This window comes from Microtus pennsylvanicus, chromosome 4 (genome assembly GCF_037038515.1).
Source record: "Microtus pennsylvanicus isolate mMicPen1 chromosome 4, mMicPen1.hap1, whole genome shotgun sequence".
In the NCBI taxonomy this organism is placed as follows: Eukaryota; Metazoa; Chordata; class Mammalia; order Rodentia; family Cricetidae; genus Microtus; species Microtus pennsylvanicus.
In genome coordinates, this window is record NC_134582.1 from 25,166,931 (window position 1) to 25,179,573 (window position 12,643).

Sequence of the window (12,643 nt, forward strand, 5' to 3'; positions counted from 1 at the left end):
TCTCCTGAAAACTCTTCAGTGGGAAAGGATGGCCAAGATGATCCAGTGTTTCTGAGTACCTCTGTTATAGTTTCCTCTGAGTTCTACATCCAGAATAGCTTCAAGATGGCTGGCTGAGATGATCAAGCCTCACAGAATACTCTAGTCAGGACTTGACCATAATTCTAAATTTTCTTTGTGTTCCCATAAGTTTATCAGTGCCCCCAGTCAGCAGGAAGTAGCCAAGAAAACTAAGCCCACATTCCCAAAATATGGATTATAGATCTTTGTCCTTGTTTAGAGTGTTGGTTACAAGCTTTTATGGATAATGGTCAGAAGAAAAGCTAAACAAAGGAGATTTGAGTCAGATTTATTGTTTTGAAAAGAAAAAAGGTGAAATGCTGTGGGGGAAATACTCTTGTAAAATGTAAACATTTGTCACTTGTTTTGGTTTAATAAAATGCTGATTGGGTAGTAGCTAGGCAGGGTGTATAGGCCAGCAACCAGACTAATAGAATTTTGGGAAGAAGAAAAGCAGAGTCTGTCACCAGCCAGATGCAGAGAAAGCAAGAGGAGAATGCCTCACTGATACAAGTTACCAAGCCACGTGACTAACATAAACAAGAATTCTGAGTTAATTTAAGATGTGATAGCTAGTTAATAATAATCCTAAACCAATAGGCCAAGCAGTTTATACTTGTTATAAACTTCTGAGTATTTTTTTGGTACTGAATGACCGTGGGACTGGGCAGGATGAAAACTCAGTTTATGATAAATTATGTAGGACAAGCCAGCCTACTGTGGTGTGTGCCATCTCTAGGAAAGTGGTCCTGGGTTGTGTGAGAAAGTGGAGTGAGCAAGCCATGGAGAACAAGTCAGTAAGCAGTGCTCCTTCACAATCTACTTCAGTTCCTACCTTGTCCTCCCTTGATGATGAACTATAACCCACCGGGAAAATCAGGACATTCTGAGGGTTAAACAAGGTCTTCTGAGCAAAGCTTAGCTGAGTTCAAGTTTTATACAGTGAGGAGGGCAAGGTCATATGAGGTCAAGACTACATACAGTCATGATGACAACTTGTATTTAAAAATATCATTCTAAATAATAACGGGAAAGATCATGCGTAATTGAAAAAGCAAAATCCACTGCTATTTATCCCACCTGAGAGGGGGCACAAAAGCATATTCCAAGAACAAATCCATGCTAATGAGTAACAGAGGTTAGAAGACTCTTGTATGTAAATATGTAAATGTGATGGGTGCTTTGTCTTGTTTACTTGGAGTTTCTCACAAGCTCTCAGAAATCTCCTCACACAGCTTCATTCAGGGATGTTGTCTGACAGTGAGTGTTTAATCTCATCAACAGAGAAACAAACTAAGGGAATGTATAAATTATCTTTTATGGCCACCAAATTCCATACTGTGACAATGGCTACTTATGCCAAAACATCTCTCTTATTACATGGCTTTTCCTGGGAAGAAAGAAAGAAATGTCTATTCATACTAGAAAGGGCACTGGTGACAAGCTAAAGAAGAGATTCCAGCCATGTCTGGTTTAATGAGTCACTGAGTTTATTAGGTTTAATTAGAAATTTTATTGCTCTCTGTCATCTTCCTCAGGTGGGCAAACACATGAGGAGAGCTTTGTATCCTGGGACTTCACTTGGTTTTACTTAACTCCTCTCTGACAATGTACTGGGCAGTCTAAGACCTTCACCTGCATGTATTATGCATGCAAATCTCGATAGTGACACTTCTATCATCCTAGGACATTACCCACTTCTACTCTGGGTGCATGTACACCTACTATAGACAATGGGTAGGATCTCTGTCTCAAGAACCCACTAGGATCTACCTCTGTGTCCAGTTTCTATTTAGGTATGTCTGGGTACAGGATTGAGAGGGCCAATCAAATGGGCATCATCACTTCCATATATTAGCATTCATTGTAAGAACAAGGCAATGAGTTCTCCTTAACTCAGCTTTGGTTCTTCTGGTCTCTCTTCAAGGCATCAGTTGTGTTCTGTGTTTTTCCTGGGTAGACACAAAAAATCTATTCATCCCATCTAGGAACCCACGACAGACCAAAGGGACGTCTTTCTAGTCTAGTTTGTGAATGAGCGAGTTTATTAGAGTGAGAGTGACTTACAGGAAGATTGCCCAATCAGAGGAGGCTGCATCACTGAAAAGCCCACTTGAGAAGGGCAATGATCCACCACAATTGCTGCCTTGGGGCCCCCTGAATGATTTTCAGGAACTACAGCTGCTCTGAAATCTCCACTACCACAGAATTCTTTCTGCTTATATATCCTCGAGGGAAAGGAACTTCATGAATCTTTTACATCTCTGTATGTTGTTGTTTTTACTTTTTAACTCTTTGGGCGGGGGGTGGGGCTGCCCCTCAGCTCCCAAACAAATGCACACAGAGACTTACTAATTTTAAATGCCTGGCCTTAGCTTGACTTGTTTCTTGCCAGCTTTCCTTAAATTTTCCCATATACCTTTTGCCTCTGGGCTTTTACCATTCTCCATTTCTTTATCTCTTTTCTTTCCTCCTTCTTTCAATTCTGGCTGTGTGGTTGGGTGGCTGACCTCCTTTTTTTCTTGATCTTTTCTCCCAGATTTCTCCTCCTACTTATACTCTCTGCCTGCCCCTCATATCCTTACTCCTTCCTTGATATTTGTCATTCAGCTCTTTATTAGACCAACCACGTGTTTGGACAGGCAAAGTCACACCGCTCCACACAATTAAACAAATTCAACATAAAAGAATGCAACACATCTTTGCATCATTAATTTAATTGTTCCACAGATCCACAGCATAAAAATGTAACACTTCTTAAAGTAACATTCTACAACATTTCTCCCTTTGTCTAAATAAAAATGAAAGGTTTTAACATTAACAAAGCAAAACTACACACAACAAAACAGTCACCAAGTAAGAATTACATTTACAATATTTAGCCCATTTCTGTTTAGCATATTCAGAGAAAATAATCCATTACCTATCTTATCTTAATTTAAAGTTTTACATCCAATTTACTTTCTATAATAACTTAGGAAAATAGCAACTCTAGCAATCTAGTCTTTAACTCCATCAAAGTTAAACCCTCAGAAGAACATAATATTATTAACAGCAGAGACTACTTGCTGCCTGGACAGTCACTCCAAGTTCATTTGCAACACTGGGGCATCTACTTTCAGCCTACAGGTGAAGAGTATCTCACAGACTTTTCAGTTTAGCAGGATATGTGAAGGACTGTTCTGCCTTGTTTCAGCTGTCATTTTCCTGTGAGTCCTGTGTGTCCAGTCTTCAAGGTACACAGTCAAGCAGTCGAAGAACAACCAGTTTCTTTCCCAAATGCCTAATCTTGTCACAATGAAAACAAACTTCTATGAAGTTTCTTTGATGCCCATCATCCTCTTATGATGTTCATGTATGCTGCCAGAGGCAGATGTGTCTCATTGACATGAAAAGCCCTAAGTTAATAAAACATTTTAAATACCATATTCTATAGGTTTTTGTACTGTTTGCAGAGCATTTATCTATCTAAAATATACCTAATAACCTAGAAATCATAACCAATGTGACTACAACTTTGATTATTATAGACTATTAACCTCATTTCTTATTTATATATTTCATCCTTAAATGAACTGCATAAGTGCAATATTCCCAAGAGTAGAAACATATACAGTGTTATAAAATTTATTTATAAGCTTTAAATTTGTATCAATATACCAAAATTGATGCCAGTGCAAAATATCTGAGTTTAATAGTTGTGTTTTTATCCTATATTTCTATATTCCCCTAAATGATAACAATCATCCATACCCCATCAAATATCCAAAAGCCCCCCACATCCCTCTTGGGAATATTGGCATTGTGTTCTCGAAACTATATCCTGTTGTTGTATGTGGGCATAGACATTTTTATGGGTCTCTGAGGAAAATTGGGATAATGGCCAAGTCCTGGGAAGATCAGCTATAACCTTTATAGATATTTATCAACTGTCAAGATTCAGGAGGTCTCATTGTTCAAAGCTGATCCATATTATTCCCGAAGGAATCCAAAGTTTCTTGTCTCCTGTGGGAACAAAACTCCAAAGCATATTTGATTTCCATTTGACAAATATGTTTTTGACTTAATTTTTAAAGTTAAGATTGTCCTAAAGTATATAGGCTGGTTCATTTTTTCAGTCCTGTTCATAATCCCATATCTCCTAACAGTTGTCTTTGCCCATCAGCATTCAAAAACTTCAACACAATACTATACTTGTATATTTCCAATCTAATGTGGCTTTTTTTTCTTTTACTCCATTGTCTCTTTAAAGACTTCATTATTTTTAATCTATTTCTTCCTATGGCTATCTACAACAATTTTCTTTTCTTTCTTAAACACACTGGAACATGTTTACAGTTTTTTTCTATCTGAACCTCTTTTACTATTTATCATTTAGCATTTTTTGAACTCATGAGTCTTTAAACTGCTAAGTGATGTGGATCCTTTCCCAGCTTTGGTGGCTGATTCTGTCTGCTTCTTGGGTTGCGAAAGCTAAGGCTAAAGCTTATGGCCTGGTTGGAGGTTCCTGTTGAGGAAATTCACACCCCAAACTCTGGAATGCCAGTACCCTGTACTAGGACAAGTGTCACTTACTTAGATTTTTGTTTCTACTTTGAGGACAGAGGCTGCTCGTTCATTTTCCAGATGACCAGACTCAAAATAATCACACAGAAACTGTATTAATTACAACACTGCTTGGCCAATGACTTAGACATATTCCTGGCTAATTCTTATATCCTAATTAAACCATTTCTATTAATCTATGTATCATCACAAGGTTGTGGTCTACTGGTAGGCATCTTTCTTCTTCAAAGTTACATTGCATCTCTTTGGTTCTGCCTACTTTCTTCTCTATTTCTGCTTGGAATTCTGTCTTATTCTGTTCTGATTTTCTGTAGGTCAAAGCAGTATTACTCATTAACCAATGGCAAAAGAACACATTCACAGCATACAGAGGGGAATCCCACATCACCTCTCCTTTTCTGTCTAAATAAAAAGGAAGGTTTCAACTTTAACATAGCAAAATTTAACATAAAAAACAGGTATCAAGTGAGAATTATAGTTACAATATTTATGTCTATTTTATTTTTTATCATAACTAAGTAAAACTATGATTATACCTATCTATTCTTCAACTACGCCAAAGACCCCAGAAGCTTATAATATTACCTAAGTTAACAAAAAGTCCATTTTAAGCAACTTCCAAAATTCTTGAATTGACAGAGACATCTCATGGCCTGGACATTCACCCAAAGTTCTGTAACATTGGGGCATCCATATTCATCCTACATGCCTATAGTTTCTGATAGACTTTTCCATGAAACAGAAAATTTCAAAGACTGTTTCGCCTCTATTGACAGTTTGTCATTCACTTTCTTTTATTTCCTGCAGAATGTCTGGCAGACTCTTTTATGAAGCAGGAACCCTGAAGGACTGTCTCACTTTTTGGCAAGTTTAGCAGTTATTTTTGTGGGTTCTGCATGTCCATTTCATACAGCATAACATCTAGCAGTCTAGGCAAGAAAAGTTACATTGAAGGCAAATTTCATAATGAGTTTCTTCAATGCCCATTGGGCTCTCTGAAGTAATTGGTGCTGCCAGAAGCAAACATGTCTTACTGTTGAGAAGAGTTTAAGTTCTTAAAACATTTTAAATGTCATATTCTGCATATCTTAGAAAGATTTCAAAAATACCTATAAGTCTGTACATCTAGACAACCCAACTAAAATGACCACAAGTTTGACTATTACAAATGACTTTTAATTTCTTTTTCTTAAGTATACATTATATTTTAAAATAAAATTTACAAATACAATACCTAAACAAGTGCAGAAATATACATATAACAAAATTGACCTAAAAATTTGTATCAATAAACAAAGATCTAAACAAATGCAAAGTATTCATTTTATAGGATATCCCCCTTTAAATGCAAACAAACATTTATAAAGGATATTTGGGAATTTGGATATAGTTCTCTTCAGATTGCTTCTTACTTTCTGTTGGGGGAGGTAATTTTGGGGTCTGTTGAGACCTTTCAGAGGGTCTTGGTTCATTAAATTACAATACTTTGGAAGGAATCCACAGGTTCTCACCCTCTGTGGAAGAAAAGCAAAACCTCTTTTCCAAAGGAACATATCCTTAGACCAAATTTTGAAGTCAAGATACCTTTAAAATATATATATAAAATATATATGCTGGTTTAGCATTGCAGCCCCCAGAATCAAATATCTCTCTGTACTTAGCTCATTCACAGTCAAAAATTTAAATAAAATTTATACATAAATTAAAATAAATTCAATGTTATTCAAAATTCAATTACAATACAATATTATACATATTATTGACATCTTTATGAGACTTATTTTTTTACCCTATTACTTTTTTTTCAAGTTTAATATTTATTTTATTATCTTTACATATTTAATATAAGACTGCCTGTACTCTTATATATTATAACTGTCTATACACTTTTTCCTCTCTCTCTCTCAAGCCTATGCACATTTATGCAACAGTACGACCCACTTAGAGGTCTTTTTTTAAAATCTGAATTTGTCTTTATTGAGTATGTATCTGTAATTATTTTTTTGACCAGAAGCACTTTAAAAAAATGCTAAACAGGCATGATTAGGACCAACTCTGTGGCCCTGCCTGTTGACTTGACCCATTTTAACATGGCAGAGAAATGTTCACTGCATCTACATCATCATTAAGCAATTTGTAACATGCTACTCACATACCCTATTTAAGTGCTCCATCTCCTGAAAGAGCCAGAGTTGTTTGTGCTACTAGCATGAACAAGTAATCCCTCTCCTAAAGAAGCTGAGCAGCCTTCGCTGCCAATGATAAGTCAGGAAGACCTCTCCTAAAGGAGCCGCTGTGCCCCCTGCTTGCCACCAGCAAACAGAGCCCACTGGAAAGAAAATGTGACTACCAAGAAGCTGTGCTCAACTCTGTTCTGTTTGGAATTTCTTATTAAACTCTCTCAAGTTTTGTGTGGATGTAGTTGCCCACATTTAGCACATCTTACAATTTATATTTCACAACAGTAGTTTGTAAGACTTTAGATTTTTTTACTTCTTGAGTTTCATTTTATTTCATATTCAAAATGTGTCTCTCGTATGGTATGCGTGTTCACATGTGTCTAGGCAGTTCTGCCTTATGTTAGGCTTTATCTTCAAATGCTTTCTGTCATTTCCCAAGGCAGAGTCTGACAGCTGAACCAGAGCTTGCAGATTTACTTGCTCTAGCTAGCCAGCTTGCTTCATGGTTCCACTGTTTCTGCATTCTGAGTTTGGAGTACAAGGTGGCTGTCCCACCCACTCAACATTTATACAGGTTGTGTAAATTGATCTCTGCTCCTTCTATCTGCACGGCAAGTGCTTTATGCACTGTGTGTGTGCATGTATGCATGCATGCATTCATATATGTGTGTGTGTCTGTGCATGTGTATTCAAGTGTGCATGTGGAGCTGAAAGACAGGGGGGAAGGTAGAGTGCTGAAGCAGGGGTTGTCAGGTTCTGACATATTAACACACATGACTCTTACCCTTAGTTTGTCCCATAGTGATAGAGGACTGGCTAGTGAAAAAAAAAAGCTATCATAGAGGGAATTTATCCAGTGACTTCCCGGCATTAACCGTTTGATCTTGTCATGGTTAGTAGCTGTGGATGAGTTGAATTTGAACTATATTTTTGAGTATGTCTCTCTAAGGAGAACTTTGGCATCTTCAGTCACTGTGTCAAGGAAAAGAAATTGTAAGTAAAAGGTTTTTCTAAAGTAAAGACCTGTAGCAAGGGGCCCACCACAAATTGAGGCAAATATCTCCAAATATTTTAACAACATTTCTCCTAATGTTTCTTCTTTCTTAGTTTCTAACAAAAAAGGTGATTTAATGATTTTTTTCAATTGTTCGGCAGGCACTTGAGAGTCCTTAGCAATGACTTCCAGGGATACATCATCCACTCCAAAGAGGACTTGGTAGTGGTTTAACTTCACCTTTAGTTTCTCTACCTCATTTGTGAGGATGCCCACTACAGGAATAGCAGCCAAAAGTCCAGCCTTGAAGGCTTCCAACCAGATATGCTGCTGCATAGACTTGTGCTTTCTGTCAATGACTGCCTCGGTAATATTAGGCAAGGAAAGCATAAAATTGTGGCGCTTTTGATTAGAAAGATCCTTAATCAGAGTATCCATCAGAACTGGAAAATCATAGTCAGATAAATGTTTGTTAGAAATCAGGAAAATATGTGGTTCATCCATGTTATTCTGACAGAAGGTGTTCACACAGTAGTTTCTGATCTGCTGCAGGGTCTTTTCTCCGTCAAAGGTGCGTGGTTTGGATTCCTTTTCATTTTGTAAATCTATGTCGACCTTGGTTCTTACAAAGTAGTAATTCTTTTTCATGAATCTGATTGCTTTGGCAAGGTCTAGTTCAAGTTTTGTAAAACGTGTGGCAGAAACAATAATGAAGAAATCATACTCTTGGAATTTCACTTTCTCCAGATAATCTTTTGGTGGAAAGTTCATAGTTCCAATGCCAGGCAGGTCCCAAAAAGTCAAAGTTTTAATTTTGGGGTGCTTATATGGAGTTCTCATCATAGTTGTCTCGGTTACCCCTTCTTCAGCTGCATCTTGGTCTTCAGGTCCAACCCCCCTCAGGGCATTGATGAAGCTGGACTTCCCTCCTCCGGACTCTCCTGTCACAGCAATGTTTATTGGGGTGTTATGAATATTTTTTAAAGCATCATTGATTACAGAGTTTGCCCCTTGAATGTTTCCCTTTTTCAGATGAAATTCTATTAAATGGATGGTCTCTTGAGAAAGGATTTTGTTTTCTGTCTTAATCTTCTTAAAATATTTAGTGAAGCTGGACTCCAAATCTCCGTTGTCCTCATTCTTAGATGCATCAGAGAATAACTGACCCATGTTTTTGATTAAAAAGCAGTCACTGAAAGAAGAAAAGGAGAGAAAGTTGCAAAAGATCAAAGATGCCTTTGTCCTTAGCACTATGTTTCTTCTCCGTGCTGAAGCCTTAGTTATGTTCTGATATTGACTAGTTCCCATACATTTTGCACTGATTATTTTTTATCAACAAGATAAAAGCTTAAGTCCTATTGGAGTAGAAAATCTCATCTGAAAAATTTCTCCCATCAGAATGTGCTTGGGGCATGCCCATGATAGGTTTTCTTGATTTAGGATTGATGTGGGAGATCCCAGCCTAATCTGAATGGTACCATCCTTGTGCTGGTGGTCCTTGGTAATATAAGAAAGCAGTGTCTGACTATGGGGAACCAGTCAGTAAACAGCATTCTCTCATCATTCTTGCTTCTATTCCTGTAGAGTTTCTACTGTGACTTCCCTCAGCAATGGACTGTGATCAGAATGGGTAAGCCATCCCAAATAATTTCTTTTTTCAAAATCCTTTTGGTCATGGTGTGTATAAAAGCAATAGGAAGGAAATTAAAACAAATTTCTTCTAGTTTTCAATTAAACCCTTTATTATGGAAAAATTAAAACGTAAGTAAAGTAAGGGAAAATTATATAAAAAACAGCATGGGTCCTTTAGCCAGCCTCAGGAACAACAAAAACAAATGCAACTGTATTGCATCAAACCTGACTGCAGTTTTGTATATCAAATCCAAGATGTTTTCTCCATCTGTGCACACTTCTTTCAGTGTGTGCCTTCAGATGAATAGAAATTAAATCAACACACATCTAGTTTTTCACACTGAAAAATAAGCAATAATAATTGACATCGGTGTTTAATCATTGTGAAGACTGAAATGATCACATAAATCTAATTTGTCTGTTTGATTGATTTTTCAAAATATGTCAGTAAGCCCAACTACTGTATTAGGTTGAGATAATTTTTAATTTTTCTAGATTTACCTTCCTTCTGTCTTATCCGTGACTTGGAATTCACCTATATGAAGAATATAAACTTCGAATAATATAAAACTTCTTCCTGTTACTGTTAAAATCCTTTTCTTCAATACAATATTTCCGAGTCATCAAGTCATCACTTAGATTCACAACTGTGCGCTGGAGATGTAGATCAGCTGGCAGTGAGCTTTCCCAGCATGACTAAGGCCTTGGGTTCAACCCCAGCATCTCATCAAATGCAGGCACTTCTGGATCCCTGTAGTTCTGCTACACATGGAGTAGATGTAAAAGGTTCAGTATGTTCAGGCGATCCTTGATACACAGTGAATTAGAGCCTAGCCTGGGCTACTTGAGACCCTGTCTCAAGAAAATGAATATCAAGTTCATCATGATGGCTCAGCAGGTAAATACACTTGCTGACAGATTCAAGGACATGAGTTTGATTGTTGGGTATTTAGGTAGCTCAGATCTCATATTTCTGTCCCTTTATTCTCCACAAGTCTGCCTTAAAGTCCTCAATAGCAGCACAAAGATCTCACCATTAGTTAAGGAGACAACAATCCCCATTGTCACCCTGGAGCCTCCTCTGTCTGTCTCCCCTCTACCAAATCAGTTCATAGACTTAATCTCTATTTCCAAATCCAAGCACAATTGACAACTCTGCCTGCATTATCTTCTTCAAGACCTCCTCAGTACGAGCTTTGAGCATGTCACGGGCATTGCTATATTTCCTGTGATGGTTCTTGCAACAACATGCATGATCAAACAGCCAGAGTTATGACACTGAAGTCATATCACGACAATCCTGAAATGTACCAGAAGAATCCCAATTTCACTCAGGCCACACATTAGGTATAGAGTGCACAAGCTACATACAACATACCTTTGAATATAATTATTACACTTCTGGGACATCTGGTGTATGAATTCCAGACACCCTGGTATCTCAGTCTGTCTTTTCATTCCAGGACTTGTACTTTGTCACTGCTTCCTTTCCTTATTTTATTGCTCTTCCGCAGTAGCGACATGGCTAGTAACTTAATGACCTTTCTCCAGGTTCTGCTTTGAATAGGCAGGCTTTAGCATTTACACCCTGATTGGGATATAAAAGTGTACATGCCCGCATCTTTCCCCACCCTTTCACTATGTTTCTGTCTCTCTACAGCACTTGCTGCCCATTAATGTCTATTCATCCGGGATCATTTGCTGTCATCCTCCCACTGTACAGTGCACTGAGATAGCAGAGTGACTGCAGGCACAGGGCGGGAAGAGGTGAGTAAAGAGAATGTCTTCAAAGGGCAGCTAAACCTGATTACATAAAAACCACAGCCAGATTTACTGTTGAAGGGGACAGTCACCCACAGGACACAGACAGACTGTCTCTGAAGCACACAAGCTGTTCTCATCTTTCAGGTTTTCCCCTCTCATTCTCTCTGTTCTTGAATTTGTGGTTCAGATACCAATGTGTCAGTTGTCTGCAAGGTCTTTCTACTGAGTATGATCTGAGGGAACGAGAAGGCTCTGACAGAGCAATCATTACAGCAGGACGCCCGCCTAAATGACAGCTGTCACCACATCCTGACATGTTCCTCACAGATGGAGAGAAGATCCTTAGCACCCCTGCTTTACAATAAAGAAGACCACAGTTTACAAGATTCTTCAGGCACAGATTTCCACAGCCAGCTACATCAAAAGCAGTGTGCAGAGAGACCTCTTCTCCATAGACCAGGGGCCTTGGAATGTAAGGAATTTAATAGTTGACCCTGAACTGGGAAACAAGATGAATGTAACATACAACAACGTCATGCACAAGGTAGAGATATTCTATCACCAGAAGCAGCTATTTACAGCCATGTCAGACAAGCCAAAACAATTGAAAATGTTTTTTTAAATCAAAATCAATATCCAGATCATTTCCTTTAGGTTTACCTCAACCTGAAGAATTGACTAAGACCATCCATGAGGCAGTCCTGTCCACCTTCTACCCAAGCACCCCAGCTTTAAACTGAGGATCCCCACTTTCAGGGCATGTTCCTCAATGCCTTATTACCTCTCAGCTCTTTAGAGAAGAGAGAAGGTGAGGGTTAGAAGTTTTCCCCTCTCATTATCTCTGTTCTTGAATTTGTGGTTCAGATACCAATGTGTCAGCCGGGCGGTGGTGGTGCACGCCTTTAATCCCAGCACTCGGGAGGCAGAGGGAGGTGGATCTCTGGGAGTTCGAGGCCAGCCTGGTCTATAAAAGCTAGTTCCAGGACAGGCACCAAAGCTACAGAGAAACCCTGTCTCGAAAAAAAGAACATATACCAATGTGTCAGTTGTCTGCAAGGTCTTTCTACTGAGTATGATCTGAGGGAACGAGAAGGCTCTGACAGAGCAATCATTACAGCAGGACGCCCCGCCTAAATGACAGCTGTCACCCATCCTGACATGTTCCTCACAGATGGAGAGAAGATCCTTAGCACCCCTGCTTTACAATAAAGAAGACCACAGTTTACAAGATTCTTCAGGCACAGATTTCCACAGCCAGCTACATCAAAAGCAGTGTGCAGAGAGACCTCTTCTCCATAGACCAGGGGCCTTGGAATGTAAGGAATTTAATAGTTGACCCTGAACTGGGAAACAAGATGTAACACACAACAACCTCATGCACAAGGTAGAGATATTCTATCACCAGAAGCAGCTATTTACAGCCATGTCAGACAAGCCAAAACAATTG

The 12,643-nt window shown here is 38.5% G+C and overlaps 2 protein-coding genes across 3 annotated transcripts in view; both read right to left on the reverse strand.

Annotated features, from left to right (window-relative positions):
• Positions 1-12,643, reverse strand: part of LOC142847681 (interferon-inducible GTPase 1-like) — a 30,590-nt gene that overhangs the window by 17,653 nt on the left and 294 nt on the right. The window lies entirely within an intron of this gene.
• The window catches only part of LOC142847684 (interferon-inducible GTPase 1-like), a 43,091-nt gene continuing 37,695 nt past the window's right edge, over positions 7,248-12,643 (reverse strand). For both annotated transcript variants that reach the window (XM_075968606.1, XM_075968607.1), the window contains exon 2: positions 7,248-8,992. In XM_075968606.1, coding sequence (XP_075824721.1) covers positions 7,729-8,970 — 1,242 coding nt within the window. In that variant the 5' untranslated portion in view covers positions 8,971-8,992 and the 3' untranslated portion in view covers positions 7,248-7,728. The remainder of the gene's footprint in view (positions 8,993-12,643) is intronic.